This window comes from Pempheris klunzingeri, chromosome 15 (genome assembly GCF_042242105.1).
Source record: "Pempheris klunzingeri isolate RE-2024b chromosome 15, fPemKlu1.hap1, whole genome shotgun sequence".
Classification (NCBI taxonomy): Eukaryota; Metazoa; Chordata; class Actinopteri; order Acropomatiformes; family Pempheridae; genus Pempheris; species Pempheris klunzingeri.
Window position 1 is genome coordinate 5,486,560 of NC_092026.1, and position 19,522 is coordinate 5,506,081.

General features: G+C 42.6%; 2 protein-coding genes across 2 annotated transcripts; both read left to right on the forward strand.

The window, feature by feature from the left end:
• The first annotated feature begins 515 nt into the window (after positions 1 to 515).
• Positions 516 to 3,895, forward strand: LOC139214363 (pyroglutamyl-peptidase 1-like). Its single transcript, XM_070845196.1, has 5 exons — positions 516 to 678; positions 1,277 to 1,329; positions 1,552 to 1,668; positions 1,824 to 2,056; positions 2,567 to 3,895. The coding sequence occupies exons 1-5, from the start codon at positions 648 to 650 to the stop codon at positions 2,778 to 2,780; spliced, it is 648 nt and encodes a 215-aa protein (XP_070701297.1). The 5' UTR covers positions 516 to 647; the 3' UTR covers positions 2,781 to 3,895.
• A 1,701-nt stretch (positions 3,896 to 5,596) lies between these two features.
• Positions 5,597 to 19,195, forward strand: LOC139214139 (regulator of nonsense transcripts 1). Its single transcript, XM_070844897.1, has 24 exons — positions 5,597 to 5,782; positions 6,346 to 6,482; positions 7,386 to 7,475; positions 8,123 to 8,290; positions 8,406 to 8,586; positions 9,087 to 9,248; positions 9,423 to 9,507; positions 9,629 to 9,727; positions 10,230 to 10,338; positions 10,756 to 10,915; positions 11,171 to 11,289; positions 11,478 to 11,642; positions 11,793 to 11,907; positions 12,168 to 12,311; positions 12,480 to 12,693; positions 13,097 to 13,214; positions 13,446 to 13,602; positions 14,223 to 14,365; positions 14,548 to 14,722; positions 14,963 to 15,044; positions 15,284 to 15,445; positions 15,548 to 15,816; positions 16,105 to 16,227; positions 16,764 to 19,195. The coding sequence occupies exons 1-23, from the start codon at positions 5,612 to 5,614 to the stop codon at positions 16,222 to 16,224; spliced, it is 3,345 nt and encodes a 1,114-aa protein (XP_070700998.1). The 5' UTR covers positions 5,597 to 5,611; the 3' UTR covers positions 16,225 to 16,227; positions 16,764 to 19,195.
• Positions 19,196 to 19,522: the final 327 nt, after the last annotated feature.

The window sequence follows — 19,522 nt, forward strand, 5'->3', positions numbered from 1 at the left end:
CTCTTGGGAGAGTAGGCTATCTGGGCGTGCACGTCTAGCTACGCCCCATGTCACACTCACACTGTCACAGTGCACACATTCAGTGCTGGGAGCTGCCCAGTCAAACCACTGGGGCAGCTGGCCGGGAGCTAAATGGTCATTCACAGGCTGCCCCAACAGGTCATACTGAAGGAGGGGAGGTTGTCTTTTATCCACTGCAGCTGCTCAATCATAAAACATCTGTCCTCACCTTTAATCTGTGAATGCACACACACACACACACACACACACACACACACACACACACACACACACACACACACACACACACACATAGCTCGGACTATATTCTATTGCATTAAATCACTTTGATTGAAAGCATCACTCTCTCCAGAACTGACATGTGATGCAACGTGAAGAAACATAAATTCCTGCGTGTTTCTTTTCTCCATTTAACATTGATTCAAATGCACTATTGTAGGGTTGATGCATGCATGCCCATACAGTAGATGGCAGTATGATCCATTAGGATCTGGTGTGCCATTTCCTTTCAGCTCTTAGCCAGAAGAAGACAGCAGCCAGCGTAGACAATCCTGGGATCCTTGTTTGGGATATTTAATCCCCTTGTTGTGAATCTATGACAACTCCTGCCATAACAACAGAGGATAATGGCCAATAAGAAGAAAGTCATAGTAACAGGTGAGAGGTTTTAACTGGTCTGAGGGCTGCAGAGAGACAAATGTGACAAATGATTTCTTTATTGTCACTACAGTGTTGTTACAGCTCATAGAGTTTTCTACTTGTGTCTGAGCCACACAGATGATCAGATTAAAATGATGTAATTGCTGTGTTTGTATTTGTGTAATAAATATGTAACTGAATGTGGTTTATGTGCTTTGAAGAACAATGTGCTGCAGAGAGTAACGCTGCAGTCAGCGGAGAAGGGTTTTGTCTGCTGGTCTTGAGAAGAAAACAAAGATATTTATCAGGAGGAGCCTGAATTACACTAAATGTAATCCTTTATGTGACATAAAACTCATTAACTGCTCAGCCGCGAGGAGAAAATCATCCTGTGTCTCTACTGTATGTCATGTGCTACAACTACCATTAATGTTTAACTTAATGCAACCTTTAGACTTTGAATTAAGAGCTCTTTTTTTTTTTTTCTACATTCACCGTTATCACCTCTCTCCATGACCGCTAAGCATCCTCACTGAGTTTGTGGTTATTTTGCTGGACTGTGTATCAGTGCTGCAGTGAAGATTCCTCTCATACGTTTTGACTGTTTTCCCTGCAGGTTTTGAGCCTTTTGGGGAGCATGCAGTGAACTCCAGCTGGGTGGCAGTGCAGGTAATTTATAACAAAGGTGCCAGTTATGGAGCTGTGTTTTTGGTTTTTTACCTAAATATGGCATTTAGAGAGGAAAGTGCATTTTATAATTTGTATTTTAAATGGATTTGTGCACTTAAAGAGGTTTAAGGGGTTGTCATTTCATTTCATTGTTGACAGTGGGACTTTAAAGCCCTTTAAGACTGCAGTTAAAGTTTATGTGTGTGTTTTCTGTGTTCACAGGAACTGGAGCGATTAGGGCTGGGTGAAGCAGTAGACCTTCATGTGTGTGAGGTGCCTGTTGAATACCAGGCCGTTCAGAGACTACTGCCGTCTCTTTGGGAGGAGCACCAGCCACAGGTATACAGGAAAACACACTATATTGTGCATAAAGCACTTATTTCTATCATATTGTGTGTGTAATGTTACTAAAAATCCATCAGTCAATCCACAGAAATGCTCCAGCTAACCTCTGCCACCTTTTTTTCTCTTGTCTTTTGGGGTCCTGAGAGCAGTTAGTGGTCCATGTCGGTGTGTCAGGATTAGCCACCACGGTCACTCTTGAGCAGTGCGGCCACAACAAGGGTTACAAACGCCTGGATAACTGCAGCCTCTGCCCGGCCTCCCAGTGCTGCGTGGAGAACGGCCCCGACTGCATACGCTCAGTCCTGAACATGGACACAGTCTGCAAAAGGGTCAACGGCTCTGGACTCGGGGTTATTTTTACTGTATCTAAGGATGCTGGAAGGTGAGAGATGTTATTTACACATGCTATGGCACTTAACGGTTTTTGCCATTTTTATTTTCAATCCTGGAGGACTATATATTATTCTAACGCAGTAAATGCTAACATGATTCCCTACAGTAACCCTTCTTAGCATCACATAGCTTCAAGACCATACATTTAAGAGGTTGATGTGACAAGGACAATATATAATGGTCTGTTTATTTTATATTAAGATTTCATATGTGTATTGTCTTCTGTTTTTCTGTCTGTGAGGTTTGTTTTTAGTAAAATTTCTCTCATAAATAACCATGTTTACACTTACTGGTTATTCTTGTGTATTTCTCCTTTTCACTGTGAAAAATTGCAAATGTGCATTTTAATTAGGAGTGATTTTTGACTAAACTCATTTTGAGTTGTAACTCTCACTCCCTGGTTTTCTGACACCCTCTTGTCTGTTTTCTAAAGCAGTAATGTGATTTTTTTTTTTAAAACTTCAAATGAACTAACATCCATCCTTTGGCTCCATGCCAGGTATTTGTGTGACTACACCTACTACACCTCTCTGCACCTGGGGCAGGGTCACTCTGCCTTCATCCACGTGCCTCCATTAGGAAAGCCCTACAGCAGGCACGACCTGGGCAGAGCTCTCCAGGCTGCCGTACGGGAGATGCTGAAAATGCTGGAACTGGATCACAAACACACCGAGCACTGCAATCACAAGCAGCAACACCAGCATGACCACTAATGACTGACTCACAACCTGAGTAGACTCAGAATAAATTCACCAAAATGGACACAAAAACAAAAGAATCAGACACCTGCTATTTATCGTGCAGGTAAGATCTCAACTAACAGCTCCAGAAATGAATGACATGAATTTCACATTTGACATTGTTTGAATTAGGTGCTTTTATCGGTTCCAATCAGAAGCCCTGTGAGGTATCTTAGAAATGTTGAGGGTTTTACAGGTTTGTGGGGAAAACAACACCCTGACGACAGCATCCGTTTCTGTAGACCTGGTCTGTGTCTGTTCACATGTGTGGGTTTGGATGTGTGTGCAGGAGGAGTGAGCATCTGTGAGTGTTCGTCATGTCTCTGCAACTCCGCCTCTGATCCTCCATGACACTGTGAAAATAGAAGTCTACTCTAGTAATTATGGAGGCATTAACATTGTATCACGTGAGAAGGGAGATTTGTGCAACTAAAATAACACAGAGTCAGAATCAGTAGACACTGAAACTAGAAGTTATAAATAGCGACACAGTGTGGGAATATTTACAGTTCCACTAGTAATCGTTCCCTTGCCACTTGTGAGTTTGTCCTCTCACTGTTGTTACGTATTTCTATTGTCTCCCAGGTCCCCTTGGTACTATTAGATTGTTGTCTTGAAATCATGATGTAGTTCCCTTGTATTATTTTAGCACCAGAGAAATGTGATGATTTTTTTAGTCACTGGAACCTGAAGAAATTTTAGTATTCACACTCGTAAAGATTTGTTTATCTCAGGGAATTAATTGCGCATGCAATCAGTATTAAGTAATGTGATTAATTTAATGTGTTTGTGCCATCTATGTAATGCAGCTTTGCGAGGCAAAGCCGGCTTAAAGCTGTGCATAATTAAAACACTTCACACGGGCTTATTTTTTATCTGTTCCTGTCACTCTTCAGTTGGGTGAAAAAGGGCAAACACTGTCTACCTGCACATTGTAGTAGTGTTGATTCACCTTTGATACTTTTTTTAATTGTGGTTTTTGTTATTTTCATATACGTGAGAAGCTGATATTCCAACATGTATTCCTTCTCCTAAGGAATAAAGATTTTCATTGACATTACTCTAAATTACATTTCAACATGTTGCATCTTTGTGTCTCATAACATCATATAAAAATATGTCCTCTTGAGAATATTGAGACTGTTTATACTTTAACTACAATATTTTTTATTGGGTTTTTTTTATTGTTCTTGTTTTACTATCAAAAATAAAAAAATAAAAATCCCAAATAATCCCAAAAGACGCTCCTCTGACCTCTCTAGTGTTCCTATCTTAGATATACATGCAAATGTTATTTGACTTCATGTGTTACACACACAGAGAACCACACCCATGAAATGTCACCTACTAGAGAAAACACTTTATGATTAGTGATCACTGGGTGCTTTGGATGCCGAACATTGCGTACATTAAACTCAAAATCTGAAATGCTAGTATTGCCTGTTTCAGTTATGTCTGGTTTCATTTATTTGTACAGCACCTGAAAACTAAGGTCAAGGTCAGGTAGATCAATAAAGACATTATTGTTGAAATATACCTGAAAAGTGAAAAGATTCAAAAATTCTCACTTAAATCCACCTGAGATCTGAAATTACACGTTCAGATAAGAACACAGCGGTAAATGATTGTCCTGATATCTAAAACATTATGTAACCTGTGCAGGTGCTCCCGTGAATTCTTAAGTCTATTTACTTTCAGATTCCTTTCGTGCAGGCTGAGTTATGGTAACTCTGGATTCATTGCATCAGACCTGCTTAACTTGTTCTGACCTGGCAGAGTAATAAAGATTAAAAAGGTATTTAAGCCTGCGTGAACACACATTGTTGCACAGGTGTAAAACAATTTTATCACCTCTCTTAACCATGAAAAGTACCAGGATTGAGGGGAGTCTTAAAGTGGCCCAGTTGTGGACATTAAATAAAACTTTTATTTTAAAATGACAATATTCCTTGAAGTGACTAACTGAATTTAATTAAAAGTGATTTAAAAAGCAACCAATGTTATCACGTTTAATCTAAAGGCCTACTTGCTTCTTATGAATAGATAATTTTAATAAAACAAGCTTCAGAAAGGTTCAGGAGGTGCAGAGCTGGGTGAACAGCAGACACCTGTGGTTTAATAGATGCTGTCAGGCCTAATGGGTCCAGTGAGCCCCAGCCCATAAGGAAGGGTTTTAATACCATGATCACCAATGCTCAGGCTGCATAAAACCCACACAGTGCATATTTACACACGTTTGTCCCACTCTGCTATCCCCTTTGTTTCTTGTTTTTTTACTTTACACATGTAGTATGTTTTTCCACATGGTGCCATGATGTACAGGTGGATGTGGACTGGATTATCTTGCACATACATTATGTTGTGTATTACATTTCAGACAATATACTGTATGTTTTCTGAGCTCAAGACAAAAACATTAACATAATTTGAGTGATCCTTTAAGATTTGGCCTTGTCGCATGTTAAACCTGTTTGAGTTTTAAATCGAGAGCTTGACCATAAATGAAAGCATTTATCCCACAGTAAATCCAACTCACACACCGCATGCCTCCTTGTCTCCTTCCCTCGCCGCCTACAGGTGACTTCCTGTAGGAGACAAGGAGGGAGGTAGGACGGATCCGAGCGGGGGGGAAAGACAAACGGAATGCGGCCATAGCCAAGGCTCTTTCTACCTCTCTCCCACCACCACTGTTTGTCATTTTCCCATCAATACTCTGCCTCTGTTGTCCTGTTTCCTGTGGAATAGCAGCGCTTAGCGGGGCAGTCGTCTGAAGGGGTAAATACCGTCGCTAAGAAGACATAAACATGAGTGTCGAGGCGTACGGGCCGAGCTCGCAGACTCTAACGTTCCTCGACACCGAGGAAGCCGAGCTGCTGGGAGCGGACACCCAGGGCTCCGAGTACGACTTCACCGACTTCACCCTGCCGAGCCAGACCCAGACCCAAGGCCAGACCCAGAGCCAGCTAGACCACCAGGTGCGTGTGTCAAGCCGTGGCAGCTCGGCGTGCCTTCCACTGTGTTGACAAAATGTGAATTAGCTAGCTAGCGTTAGCCATCAACACCAGCGGCTACCTCCGGTTAGCATGATGACGCCTTCCATCTGTTACCATGCCTTTATCCCGCTAGCTGGCTAACTAGCCTCCACAGCTAGCATGCTGACACAGCTAGCATGTCGATGCGCGACCGGACAAATGAAGAATGCCAGTGACTTGTCAAGTGTGTCAGATGCCCATATTTATACTTAGTAGCCCTCATGTGTAATAAACACTCACCACATGCTCTGACAAGGCTCAAAGAGATCAGTAGATACACTCGGTTGGAGACAGTCAGTGTGATATTGCTGTCAACAAACCGTTCATTGATGTGACAGTCAGCAAGTGAGACATAAAACAATATAAAGCTTCATGTGTCCGAGCAGCAGTCGAGCTTTTGCACAATTTCTTCCCTTTCTGTGATCCTTCATTGTTTATCCATCCCCACACAAAGCTGACACTAAGTTTCAGACCGTGGCTGTGATGCTAAACACCTGTCTCCTCAGGTTAATGGCCCTGACGGGGTGCTACAGAATGGAGATGACCCTGTGGTTAAAGCCAGTCAGCTGCTGGCTGAGTTGAACTTTGAGGAGGATGAGGAGGACACCTACTACACCAAGGATCTTCCTATCCACGCCTGCAGGTAAAGGACCAGACCACCAGACTATTGGCTGGTGCCACAGCTGTCATTAGACTCGAAAACAGTCACTTCAGTCAAATTCTGATTTTGTTTTTGTTGCATTTAGTGTTTTTTTTTTTTATGGTGGTCGTTACTACCAATTTATTTATACTCTGTAGCGACGTTTTTGTTGACCATAATGTCTATGATATAATATATTGTCATTCAAAGCACAAGTGGTTTAAATGTAAAAAAACTGTCACACATTTCAAACAAATTTAAATACTCTTCTAGCCGTTCGCTCCTCTAATCGCTCAAGATGAGCAAAATGAAAGCAAATGATAATCTGTAATTCTTAGCTGCTGAAAGAACATATCTGTACTCAGTGTGCTAGTATCTGTCCGTGTTGTTTGTTTAACTTCAGTGGTTTCGTGTCCCTGGTGGGCAACACACACACACACACACACACACACACACACAGCACATGAGCCAAATGATCAGAACTTCTTGGATCATGTCTAATGTCAGCAAAGGTTAATCAGTATTATTGTTACGTCCTGCAGTGCTGCTCTTCTCATACTCCCAGCTCATTTTCTGTCTAACTAACAAGTTGGCTGACAGCCGTTAGGTTGGCTGTGCCATAAAAAGTCTGGTCGAGTGTCTCGGACATCTCAGACATTCTCCGTTGCTGAGCTGGATAAGATAACCGCTCAGCTTGTTTCTATATAAACCTAAGTATCAGTATGTCTTTGACCAGCAAATCAGTACAAAATCAGATGTTTTTAATACCTTTTGCAGAAGTTTGGCAGTGAAAACAAAGGAACATTGCATCTCTTGTTTTGTTCTCTGACAGATTTTAAACAGACCCGTGCTCTCAACAGTAATGTTTTGTGCTTCTTTGTAATTTTTTACTTCCTTGTATTTTAGTTACTGTGGGATTCATGATCCAGCCTGTGTCGTCTACTGCAACACCAGCAAGAAGTGGTTTTGTAATGGACGTGGAAACACATCCGGCAGGTAAGATGCACTCCCATATCAGCTTTTTATTGACCCCACCGGTTGGCTTACTTAGCTAAATGAACTGGGAGAGAATCATTTTACTGTTACAGTATCATCATAGCAGCAGAACAGTACAGAGCGACTGTGATGATGTTTGTTCTGTTCAGAAGCTTCGGTCATAAACGGACAGGTAGTGTTTGTTCATGGAGTTAAAAAAGATGAGTTTAAAAGGGAAGGTAAAAGGATGTTTACCTTTTTTCAAGGGCCACTTAAGCTAATATTAAGTTACTCAAACAAATCTTCCAAAGTCAAGAAGTATTTGACTTTAAAATCTGAATTTAAAGTAGTCTAATGTTTTCCTTAATAGATACAACTGTAAACTGACCCCTTTGAAGCAGCTTTTTAATGAACCTGAAGACATCAAGATACGATTCATTTCTGTAAATGTCGTACATGGTGTAATTTATACAATAACTGAGGCATTATTAATTATCAGCGATCAGTTGTTTTATTTGAGTTAGGATAGAATAAAACTTGTGAAGACGTGTTGATCTTTGGTGTAAGGACGTATAAATAGTGTACAACACACCCTCGCTTTACACAGAACTGTACTCTTTAGCGTTTCCTTCTTCTGCTACCTTAATTGTCATTCTCTTCACTTGCAGCCACATTGTAAACCATCTGGTGAGAGCAAAGTCCAAGGAGGTGACCCTGCATAAAGATGGCCCTCTTGGAGAAACGGTGCTTGAGTGCTACAACTGTGGCTGTCGCAACGTCTTCCTGCTGGGCTTCATCCCTGCCAAAGCCGACTCAGTAGTGGTGTTGCTGTGCAGGTAAGGGCGCTTTTACGTCACTGAACATGCTTTCTGACCTTCCTGCCGATGGGGACAATCACAAAGAAGACAGAGTTTCACAGATTCGACATTTGTTGTTTTGGTTGGAAAACAGGCAGCCATGTGCCAGCCAGAGCAGCCTGAAGGACATCAACTGGGACAGCTCACAGTGGCAGCCGCTCATCCAGGATCGCTGCTTCCTGTCCTGGCTGGTCAAAATCCCCTCAGAGCAGGAGCAGCTCAGGGCCCGTCAGATCACCGCCCAGCAGATCAACAAGCTGGAAGAACTCTGGAAGGTACAGTCAGCGCAGCTGTCCTCACACACACCTGCCGTTTTACTATGTAAATATTCTAAACCCACATAGCTTGAATTTAAGCCTATCTATACAGTCAACCAGATATATTCATACAGCTGGGCGTGATGCAAATAGCTTTTACTGTGTGTTTGCTTAGCTATTGTTTTCTGTTCAGTATCAGTTTCACAGCCCGCTTCATCCTGTTTTCCATAGTTTCATGTTGTATACAAGGTCAAATAGAGCTAGCAGTTCTTTTGTGCATTTCTTTTCTGTATGCTGATTTATTTAAAACAAACATTTTGACTTTTCATGGTAGGAAAAGTACAGGTTTTTGCCAATAACTTTTAAGATAGCTCTGTTCTATTTAAGTGCCCAAGCCATAAAAGTGAGCCAGCAGGACCCTGAAACCAAAGCAGCTAAATGGAATTCAGCCACCATTCATACCATATTTTGATCTTTTTCTCTCGCTGTGTGTGTGTTTGTGTGTCTCTTTCTGGCAGGAAAATCCCACTGCAACCTTGGAGGACCTGGAGAAGCCTGGTGTGGATGAGGAGCCTCAACATGTGTTGCTCCGCTATGAGGATGCCTACCAGTACCAGAACATCTTTGGTCCTCTTGTAAAGCTGGAGGCCGACTACGATAAGAAACTCAAAGAGTCCCAGGTTAAAAACAATCACGCATCTTTTTGTTGTACTGCTCGGTGACTTGGCATGATGAACTGCTTTGTTTCAGCTTTTTCCTCAATGGAGTTTCATCTAAAAACTGCATAATTTTGTTGTTAAAATAAAATGGTTTCTGTTGCTCTTATGAAGTCTTTTAATGTTTCTTCTTGACAGACTCAAGACAACATTACGGTCAGATGGGACTTGGGCCTGAACAAAAAGAGGATTGCTTATTTCACTCTTCCCAAGACGGATTCAGGTATTTTATAGTTTTGCTTCAAGATTATCATTGTTATCATGCTCATGCTTTATCTGTGATATTTCAAATGTTATCTTAACCTCTCTTTTTTTTTGTGTCCATTTCATCGTCCGTCCTCTAGACATGCGACTGATGCAGGGAGATGAAATTTGCCTGAGGTACAAAGGAGACCTGGCCCCTCCATGGAAAGGCATTGGACATGTCATCAAAGTCCCTGATAGTATCCTTATGACTGTTAGAATAGACACACAGTATTCAACAGGACAGTTTATTTTAACAGTAAAATTAGTCTTTAGTAACACCTAGTGGAAGCTGTAAGGAACTACAACAACATCTGCGAACTTGTCACTTTCTCTACACACCTCTGTGGTTTTTATAAAATCTATATTAAGTTTGTTTATCAGCGTACCGACTGTTTGCTAACTGATAAAACACTCCAGCATTAAGACCTGAGGCTGCATATCATAACAATTGTTAGTGCATCTACCCAACATTTAATATTTGTTGCAATAAAAACATAATGTAACAACATAGATAAGAAACAAAATATTTGCATGCCTCATTTTCAAAAATTGATGAAACAAAACCAAGTGCAGAGCTTTTATCTGTTCATAAAGCTTGAAATCAAAATTTGATTAAATAAAGCAGTCATTATCTTAAATATAGCAACAACTACAGTATGTGCTCAAAGGTTCCACCTCCTCCTTGACTGACTGTACCAGACTACGGTGATGAGATTGCCATAGAGCTGAGGAGCAGTGCTGGAGCTCCAGTGGAGATCCCACACAACTTTCAGGTCGACTTTGTGTGGAAGTCCACTTCCTTTGACAGGTATTCACTCTCCTGTTGTGATTGGTGTGAGCCGGGCCTGAAACCCAACTTTATTTATCAGTTATGTTTATCTAACCAAAGTAATACAAATATTTCACCATGTACTGAACGACTACAGATCGATAGTCTATACATATTCAATAAAAGGTGACTTTTAAAGCTACAGTGTAGCAATCTGAGAAAGTCTGTTGTCTAAAGCTTTTCAATGTGCAAAAAAACGCTTTGGTCTGTCTTAAATGTATTATTTTACACCACTGGTAATGAAGCAATTCATTCTAAAAGTAAAATAATACATTAATGTTAGTAATAATTATTTAGAGCGGTTGATTTTGGCAAAGGCTTTCCACTGAATGATTATGGGTCTTCTTTGAGTCCAGTTTAAAACTTTCTATTTATATCTCTGTCATCGTCATGCAGGATGCAGAGCGCCCTGAAAACATTTGCAGTGGATGAGACTTCAGTTTCTGGTTACATCTACCACAAACTGCTGGGACACGAGGTTGAGGATGTGGTCATCAAGTGCCAGCTGCCCAAACGCTTCACTGCTCAAGGCCTGCCCGACCTTAACCACTCACAGGCGAGTTCGAGAGACAAGAAAAGAAAAAAAACAAATGTCAATGAGAGACTTTGTCAGTATGTTTCCAGAAAGTTATACCTACATTACAGATCACACACACAACATGGCAGAGATCATACACAGCTTTAGGAGTTCACTCATATCAGTTTCACACTTGCCTCTAGTGGTATCTCGGCCAAGAGAAGTATGTTTCTTTTATATCGTAGCATTTTAGTGCCCCCAGGGCTCACATGAATGTGGTTCGTTGTGTTTCAGGTGTATGCTGTGAAGACAGTGCTGCAGCGTCCGCTCAGTCTGATCCAGGGTCCTCCTGGCACAGGGAAGACGGTAACCTCTGCCACCATCGTCTACCACCTGGCTAGACAGGGCAACGGGTACGTACTCTTACCCAGGCCTGGTGCCTTGATAATATTTATCATAACCATTTAGTTTGAATGTGACTACTTACTCTTTCTTCCTCTCAAGGGTTTTCATAAAGTTTATTAATTCAAATAAGTTTGTTTGTAAAGCTTGGCTGTGTATTATGGTCCCTAAGCCTGTACTGTGACTCTTGCCTCTCCAGCCCAGTGCTGGTGTGTGCTCCCAGTAACATTGCAGTCGACCAGCTGACAGAGAAGATCCACCAGACGGGGCTCAAGGTGGTGAGGCTGTGTGCCAAGAGTAGGGAGGCCATTGACTCACCTGTGTCCTTCCTGGCTCTGCACAACCAGACCCGCAACATGGACAGGTAACACACAACAGGCTATGATTTTAATAATTATTTCTAAACGCGTGTGTGTGTGTGTGTGTGTGTGTGTGTGTGTGTGTGTGTGTATGTATATGTATATATGTGCACCATCAAATGTGCTTGAAAAAATGACATAATTCATACCTGCAGTATGCCAGAACTTCAGAAGCTCCAACAGCTGAAGGACGAGACTGGAGAGCTATCCTCCTCAGACGAGAAGCGCTACAGAGCTCTGAGACGCACTGCCGAGAGGGAGCTGCTCATGGTATGAAGACTCACTGATTGACAGTCCTCGATTGTTAGAGTACGAGGCATAAAGTTGTAAACCAGCTTAGATTTAATGGTTAACTTCAAGTGCTGAGTTTAGTTTTCATGCTAACCCATTCAGATCAGCTGAAAAGAAGAGTACCTGTCATGGAAATTATTTATAAAAAAAACTTAAAATGTAAAAGTGGTAGTAAAGTTGATGCAAGTGACGCTTTACTGTTTTTAAACAAGTCTTCTTTTTCCTGTGCTCTTTCCCAGAACGCAGATGTGATCTGCTGTACCTGTGTTGGGGCGGGTGATCCTCGTCTGGCCAAGATGCAGTTCCGCTCAATCCTGATTGATGAGAGCACCCAGGCCACCGAGCCAGAGTGCATGGTGCCTGTCGTCCTGGGGGCCAAACAGGTAGAAGCATCATGAGGGGAAGTATGTTTGATGCCACAGAACGATCCCTATGCCATCAGCTCTTTGCTTAAGCTGCTGTCATTCCCCAGTTGAGGGGTCTGCAGTGTTATTTATTTTGTCTTGATGACTTGTACTCTTAACTTTGTACTCACCTTTTTTTCTCCATAGTTGATTCTGGTCGGTGATCACTGCCAGCTGGGCCCAGTAGTGATGTGTAAGAAGGCAGCTAAAGCAGGTCTGTCCCAGTCTCTGTTCGAGCGTCTGGTGGTTTTGGGCATCCGGCCAATCCGTCTGCAGGTCCAGTACCGCATGCACCCGGCCCTCAGCGCCTTCCCCTCCAACATCTTCTACGAGGGCTCCCTGCAGAACGGAGTCACTGCCGGTAAGAGTTTTTTTTCAAATCGGCTTTCGTGACGCTTAATTGCTTGGCTTTCCCTTCCCGGTCACTTAAAGCTTTGAAACTTGCCTTTAGATTCCTGCCCAGTGTGCAACCAGATGCTCATAAGTAACAGGATGCTGCTCCCTTACATTTTCCTGACTGTTTTCCACACACAGTAGATGGTTTGAAAAATAGATCTTTACTGTCTTTACTTTAAATTAAAGACAAATTTACCCTGGATGTGTTTCTATCAAAGTGGTCCATTTGTATTTCAACCTTCTTGTTGTTTAGTCATCTGTAATAACCCAGTTGCTGATCATGTCGAGCGTGTTCTACTTTTGTTAGTATAGTTCACTGTACATCAGCTACACTTGCCCTGAGTTGTATCTGTTTGCGTCTTCCACAGCGGACCGCGTGAAGAAAGGTTTTGACTTCCAGTGGCCACAGCCCGACAAGCCTATGTTCTTTTATGTCACCCAAGGCCAAGAGGAAATTGCGAGCTCTGGAACATCCTATCTCAACAGGTTTCAACTATCTTGATCATTATGTCATTATGTATTAATATTAGTTACTTCAACCTTTGGCTCATACACGTGTGGCCAAAACAGTCTCTCTTACATTTCTTAGGTGTTCAAAAACTTCTCCTCTGAGATCACATCAGTCTCTGCACAGTGTTTCAGTCATAATTCGGGTATAATTAGTTTTTGTGCCAGAAAGGTGTGCTTGTCGTGTAATTGCTCTACATGTCTGTGCAGGACTGAAGCAGCCAATGTGGAGAAAATAACCACAAGGTTGCTGAAGGCTGGAGCAAAACCCGATCAGATTGGCATCATTACGCCCTACGAGGGACAGAGGTCCTACCTGGTTCAGTACATGCAGTTCAGTGGCTCCCTCCATACCAAACTCTACCAGGTATAGTTACAAATATTTTTGCAGTTTAAATGTTGTGCGCTTCATCAGGAAAATGCATCACACCTTTTAAACTGAAATCCAGTAAGATGCAAAGAAGAGGTGTCCTATGCTGATAGGGCCATAAACAGAGCATCTGTCAGCTGTCAGCAGCTACTGTGTTTTGTCCACCTCAGCCAGCTGGAGTGCAGCACACTTCTTGTTTTGTCAGTGAAGATCCTCCACCGCTGTAACACCACCGCACAGACTGTTAATGTAGATCCAACTCCAACAGTCACACGTCTTCACTCTCAAATTTAATCACATCTCGTCAATTTCAGGCGTCGCATTCCAGTTAAACATTCATTCATATCATATCAATAATTTAAGTTTATTGACTTAATAGTTTTGAAGGTGAACCTTCAGTATTTGGATCACTTGACTTCAGATGGTGTTTCAGTGAGCCAGATATGTATTTAATCATCATTCTGCTGTTATGTAAACATATACATTGGATATGACTCAGTATCCTCTGATAATATTAAAAAAGTTAAAAAAAACTGATTGGGATCAAAGCCAAAAAACTTGATCAGGTCATCTCTAATGATAAGCTTGGTCTCGATTTGTCGTCATCCTTTCTGCAGGAGGTGGAAATAGCCAGTGTGGACGCCTTTCAAGGCAGAGAGAAGGACTTCATCATCCTGTCCTGTGTGAGGGCCAATGAGCACCAGGGCATCGGCTTCCTCAACGATCCCAGACGCCTCAATGTGGCTCTCACTAGGGCGAGGTAATACTAGTAAAGTAGAATGACACCGCTTCACTTAGCCTAAGGGAACTCTGTGTCTAATTCCCTAGATGTCCTCATTTTTGTGCTCTTGACATTTTGCATTTATGATTGTCGATGTCGTCACTGTTGTCACCACACGCCTTAATTACAACTAACTAACTGTAACTGCTTATATCACACAGGTATGGTGTGATCATCGTGGGAAACCCCAAGGCCCTGTCCAAGCAGCCTCTGTGGAACCACCTACTGAACTACTACAAGGAGCAGAAGGTCCTGGTTGAAGGCCCCCTTAACAATCTGAGAGAGAGCCTCATGCAATTCAGCAAGCCCCGCAAGCTTGTCAACACCATCAACCCTGTGAGTTTAGTGTGTGTGTGTGCTTGTATTGCATAGATGGAGCATATAGAACGCTGAAATCAGGGTTTTTTAACTGGGTCATGAAAACGTGGCATGTGAAGGATTCAGGATGCAATTCAAAATTTACCTGTGAACCAGCTGCACACCAAGTGGGGTAATAAATCAGTGTATATGCAGGAAATAATGAAGCATGTCCTAAAAGCACTTAAAATAGCACTGCTTGTCCTTTTTGTTTTGAAGGGGGGTCGATTCATGAGCACAGCCATGTATGATGCCAGAGAGGCCCTCATTCCTGGATCTGTTTATGACCGCAGCAGCAACGGTAAGAACTCTGAAACAACACACTCCTTTTATTTCAAATGTTAGACAATTTCTTACTAGCAAACCCTATAACTAAGGATATGTACTGTATCTGCCTTGGTCGTTCATTGTAAACAGGTTGAATGTGCCTATTAAAGTATTTCAATTTCAAAAACGAGCCATGTTTACTGCAGCGTTCGACAAAAGTAGCTCTGCACACGGCCATATGATTTAAAATGACTGTACTTCTTTCCCCTGCAGGACGTACATCCAATATGTATTTCCAGACCCATGACCAGATCGGTATGATTGGCACAGGCCCCAGTCCCATGACCTCCATGAACATTCCCATCCCCTTCAACCTTGTGATGCCCCCAATACCTCCACCTGGGTACATGGGACAGGTCAATGGACCCTCAGCTGGTAAGTAAGACATAAAACTACTGAGTCGTGTACAGAGATATTTCTTAAAGGCTGCCGTGTTGTTTAGTTAAAGCTGCTATGACACACTTCTTTTCCCTCCAGGTCGTGGTGGAGGTATGAAGGGCAAGGCAGGCAGTGGAGGAGGCGGCGGGACTCGAGGTGGCCGTCAAAGAAACCGTGGCAACATGGGGAACCACAGCGGAGGGAACGGAGACCGCGGGCAGCATGGAGGCCACATGAGTGGCAGCCAGGCCAGCCAGGACCTGGGCTCCCAGCCCTTCTCGCAGGGGCCTCTGACGCAGGGCTACATCAACATGAGCCAGCCGTCACAGATGAGCCAGCCTGGGCTCTCCCAGCCTGAACTCTCACAGGTTTGTTCGCTGTCATCCACTGCGAATAAATCTTAACCATCAACTTAGTATTTAAGAGCTTTTATTAAGTGCTAAGTAGGTGCACTTTATGAAGCAAGCTGTTTTATTCATAGCAATTAGTAGCCAGTGCCAGAGCTGTTAGCACACATATTCCAAGTGTTTGTCCAGGTTTCCTCCTCAAGTCAAGACTTCATCTCATCTAAAACCACTTATTCCTTTTCTGTCTGGAACGTAATGAAGGAATAACTGTTGACTGGCCTCTTTCACTTTCTGTTTGTCCCATTATAGGACAGTTACCTTGGAGACGAGTTCAAGTCCCAGATTGATGTGGCTTTGTCCCAGGACTCCACCTACCAGGGGGAGCGGGCCTACCAACACGGTGGTGTGACTGGACTGTCCCAGTACTAGACTGTAAGTAATTCCACTGTGGGCTAAAACTAAACTAAGGCAGTGAAATTACAGGAATAGTTTGACATTTTGTGAAATAAACGTCTTCACTTCCTCGTCAGAGTAGATTAGATGAGAACACTGATACCACGATGTGATTAGGGTGCTGCTACTCTATTTGCTGGTTTAGCCTAGCATAAAGACTAGAAACTGTTTGCCAGGCCCTGTCCAAAGGCGACAAAATCCGCCTGCCAACAGCTCCAAAGCTCACTAATTAACACGGTATGTCTCATTGGTTTAATCAGCACAAAAACTGAAGTGTAAAAACAACAAATAGCTGTTTAATGAGGGTTCATGTGCCAAGCTATTTCTTGGCCGATAGCAGTGACTTCCTGGAGTTTCCTTTTGGTTATTAGAAGAAAGCGAATAAGCAAAAACATGGAACTATTCCTTTAAATAAAGAAGCTTAGTTGTCAGTTTGTTGAAAAGACTTGATGAATATTTCCTCTGTTATGACAAGTATTAATGTGTGTATATTTGTTTTGGTATTTATTTCACAGGTTGCTGGAAAGGAGCTAGGCCTGTGTGAAGCTTAGTTCATTGGTATTTTAATCTGGGTAATAACTAAAAAGAACAAACACGGATACCCGTTTTCCACTGCTACAACCGAAGCACCACTGTGTGAAAGTAACAGGAGAGAGACCGTGAGAAACCAACCAATCACAAGAGTGAGAGCGAAAAAAAAATGGGAGTAGAGCTGGACAGGAAGCGAGCAAGAGAAGAGCGAGTGGGAGGCAGGTGGAGGAGAGAAGGCACTGCTGCTCACGCGCGCAGACATGGCGAAGGGGAGCTGTCGTTGTCGGAGCAGCGCAGTTGGAGAGGCGAGACCCTCGACGGGTCAAGGAGGGTGGAAGGTCCGAACGAATCTGGAGAGGGGACGGGGGGCGACTGTGTCATCTTGTCCCCCGCGTGCCCCTGAACCCTCGGGGATCTCCAGGCGGTGTGGTTGGGAATCTTGCTCCAAAAGCTGAGAAAGATGGAGAAAAGGTGTCTCACACAAATGTCCTCCAAGCTAACTCAACAGGACGTCTTCTGTGACTTGGAGAGAGAGAGAAAGAGAGAAAACAAAAGGGGGACACAACTCTTGAAGCAGTTGATACGACAACTTTTTTTAAACTCAAAGCTTGAAATGAGGCTCCGCATTTGATCACATCTAAGCATCCAGGAGAGAAGAGTGTGAAAACACTGTTTGACTATTCAAATGAACTCAAATAGTGCTTGTGGTGTTGTGCCTCAAAGAGTTCAAAAGAGATTTGAGGATTACGGATCATTCGCTTTTCTTTCTCAGCTTTGAGTTGGAAAGTTTTCTAAATAAAGGCTGTTTCCATTTAGGGTTTTCAGTGAAGCTAGTATAGATGGCCGTCTTTCTCAAGGTGGTCTGCCAAGAACAAGTGGTGGAATTAGCTCTTAAACATATAAACGTAAAAAAAGAAAAACATCTTTGTCTCCACATCTGAGGAGGTGGGCTCCAAAGATCCGAACACATGGAGACAACTTTGTTTTTGTTCTTCTAAATGTATCTCTTTGGTAGTGAAAGTGAACGCCGTAACCAGCTTATAACAGAGCGAAGCCATCGTTCTTTTCTGCTGCCTAAAGCTAGCAGATGGGATGATCTCGAGCATTTATAGCTAAATGCATCAAATAAGCCAAATCAAGAGGGCAGTAATTCCCAAAGACCCATCTCCAGAAGTCATACGTCAATAAATAAAAAAAAAAAAAACAAAACATGCACACTATGTGATAAAGTACAATTTAAGCAGCCGATTGTCACAGTAAAGTGAAGTAAGAGTAACCATGAGCTTGAGTTAGTCATGTCTGTGGAGTATCTGACGTGATGACTCACCACTGAGGATGATGAAAACTTCTCAGGCCCCATCTTAGTGCAGATGTGTTGAAGAGAAACTTGTTACTGTGGTGAAAGCCCACTGATGACAACAGAGGGGTTAGATGTGCACCATGAAATATGGCACACAGACATCTTTAAATTATTAAGACACTATGAAGGAAGGACTTGAGTCCAGACAACGTTTATTGATCCCTTGTTGTTGTTTTTTTCCCCTTTTGTTGTCCCAAAATCTTGAACTAGAAAAGTGTGAATCTGTCACAAATAGTAGCTCATCAAAGACAGAGCAGTCAGTTTGGTCTTTAACTCTGATAAACGTTAGTGAACTTAGTTTCAGTGCTCTGCATGTGTTGTAATTTCTTGTTTCACATGCTTTAGACGGACACTAGTGAAGTTTCAGTGCAGCTTGTTTTTTAACCACTATCTCATTTTCTTCCCTTGATTTTTTTTTTACTATTTCTACTTTCATGTCACTGAGATGCATGAAATGTGAAATGTGGTCATGGTGAGAACAGTGGTGACCTCTGCTACCTGAAGCTGGGATCAGTAGGTTAAACATCAGTGGCACAGAGCGCCAGCGCTCAGACTGGAAAAGAAGCAGCCATTCTGAAAAACGTGTCACTAATACACACGTTTATATTCCTGCTGTAATGAATCCTTAACCAACCAGGTCAGGATCTGACCAGGACATTAAATTAACCTTTTTTAACCCCATTTCTGATTGAATTATCTGTAGATGAGTCTACATGCACCCACTCATTGGCAACTAAAATGAAAAATAATCATGCATTTCTTTTTAATAAAAGAAAATAAAAATCCCATCAACCCCACCATCACCAACACTCACACATCAGTTGCATGTCCCACGACTAGAGGGTGCGTTTTTCAGTTGGATGTTTTCCTTTTTATATACTTTTGTTTGGCTTGTTGCTGTTTAAAACGACTGAAAATGAAGTTTCTTGTTGACCACAGGGCTGCACCATTTTGTTTCACTACCCTCTGATTGATGTCACTAGTTCTATAAATTATGCTCACAAAGATCCTCCTGTTGATAATCTTGGAAAAATTAAAGTTTGCATCTTTTTGCTCCTTCTGCTTGACTTCACAGTTTTTATTTTGTCACTTGTGATGCACGTGGGGTTGACTGTGACTTGGACTGTGTAAGGCTGTCCTGCAGCTGAAGTCCTAAATGTGTTGTAGTAGGCGACGAGTCTTAAGAAGTCTTTCTAGGTCAAGACTTTTCCTTCGGGACAGCATTTCATTAAGCCTCCAAACTGGCGGCCCCGAGCAGACCTAGAAGATCCACTTGTGCAGCGTGCACACATGCAGGCTCATTGGCTGCAGGCAGGCTGACACAGTTTCCCTGCCTCACCGCCTCCTGCAGCTGTAGCGGTGCTCGGAGCCTGTGGAGCCAGC

Bases quoted from the DNA above. Each gene is read 5' to 3' on its own strand.
- LOC139214363 (XM_070845196.1), top strand. From the start codon at position 648: ATGGCCAATAAGAAGAAAGTCATAGTAACAG. The intron at 679-1,276 runs GTGAGAGGTTTT...TTTTCCCTGCAG, and splicing joins GAAGAAAGTCATAGTAACAG to GTTTTGAGCCTTTTGGGGAG. The intron at 1,330-1,551 runs GTAATTTATAAC...CTGTGTTCACAG, and splicing joins CCAGCTGGGTGGCAGTGCAG to GAACTGGAGCGATTAGGGCT.
- LOC139214139 (XM_070844897.1), top strand. From the start codon at position 5,612: ATGAGTGTCGAGGCGTACGGGCCGAGCTCGCAGACTCTAACGTTCCTC. The intron at 7,476-8,122 runs GTAAGATGCACT...CTTCACTTGCAG, and splicing joins CGTGGAAACACATCCGGCAG to CCACATTGTAAACCATCTGG. The intron at 8,291-8,405 runs GTAAGGGCGCTT...GTTGGAAAACAG, and splicing joins GTAGTGGTGTTGCTGTGCAG to GCAGCCATGTGCCAGCCAGA.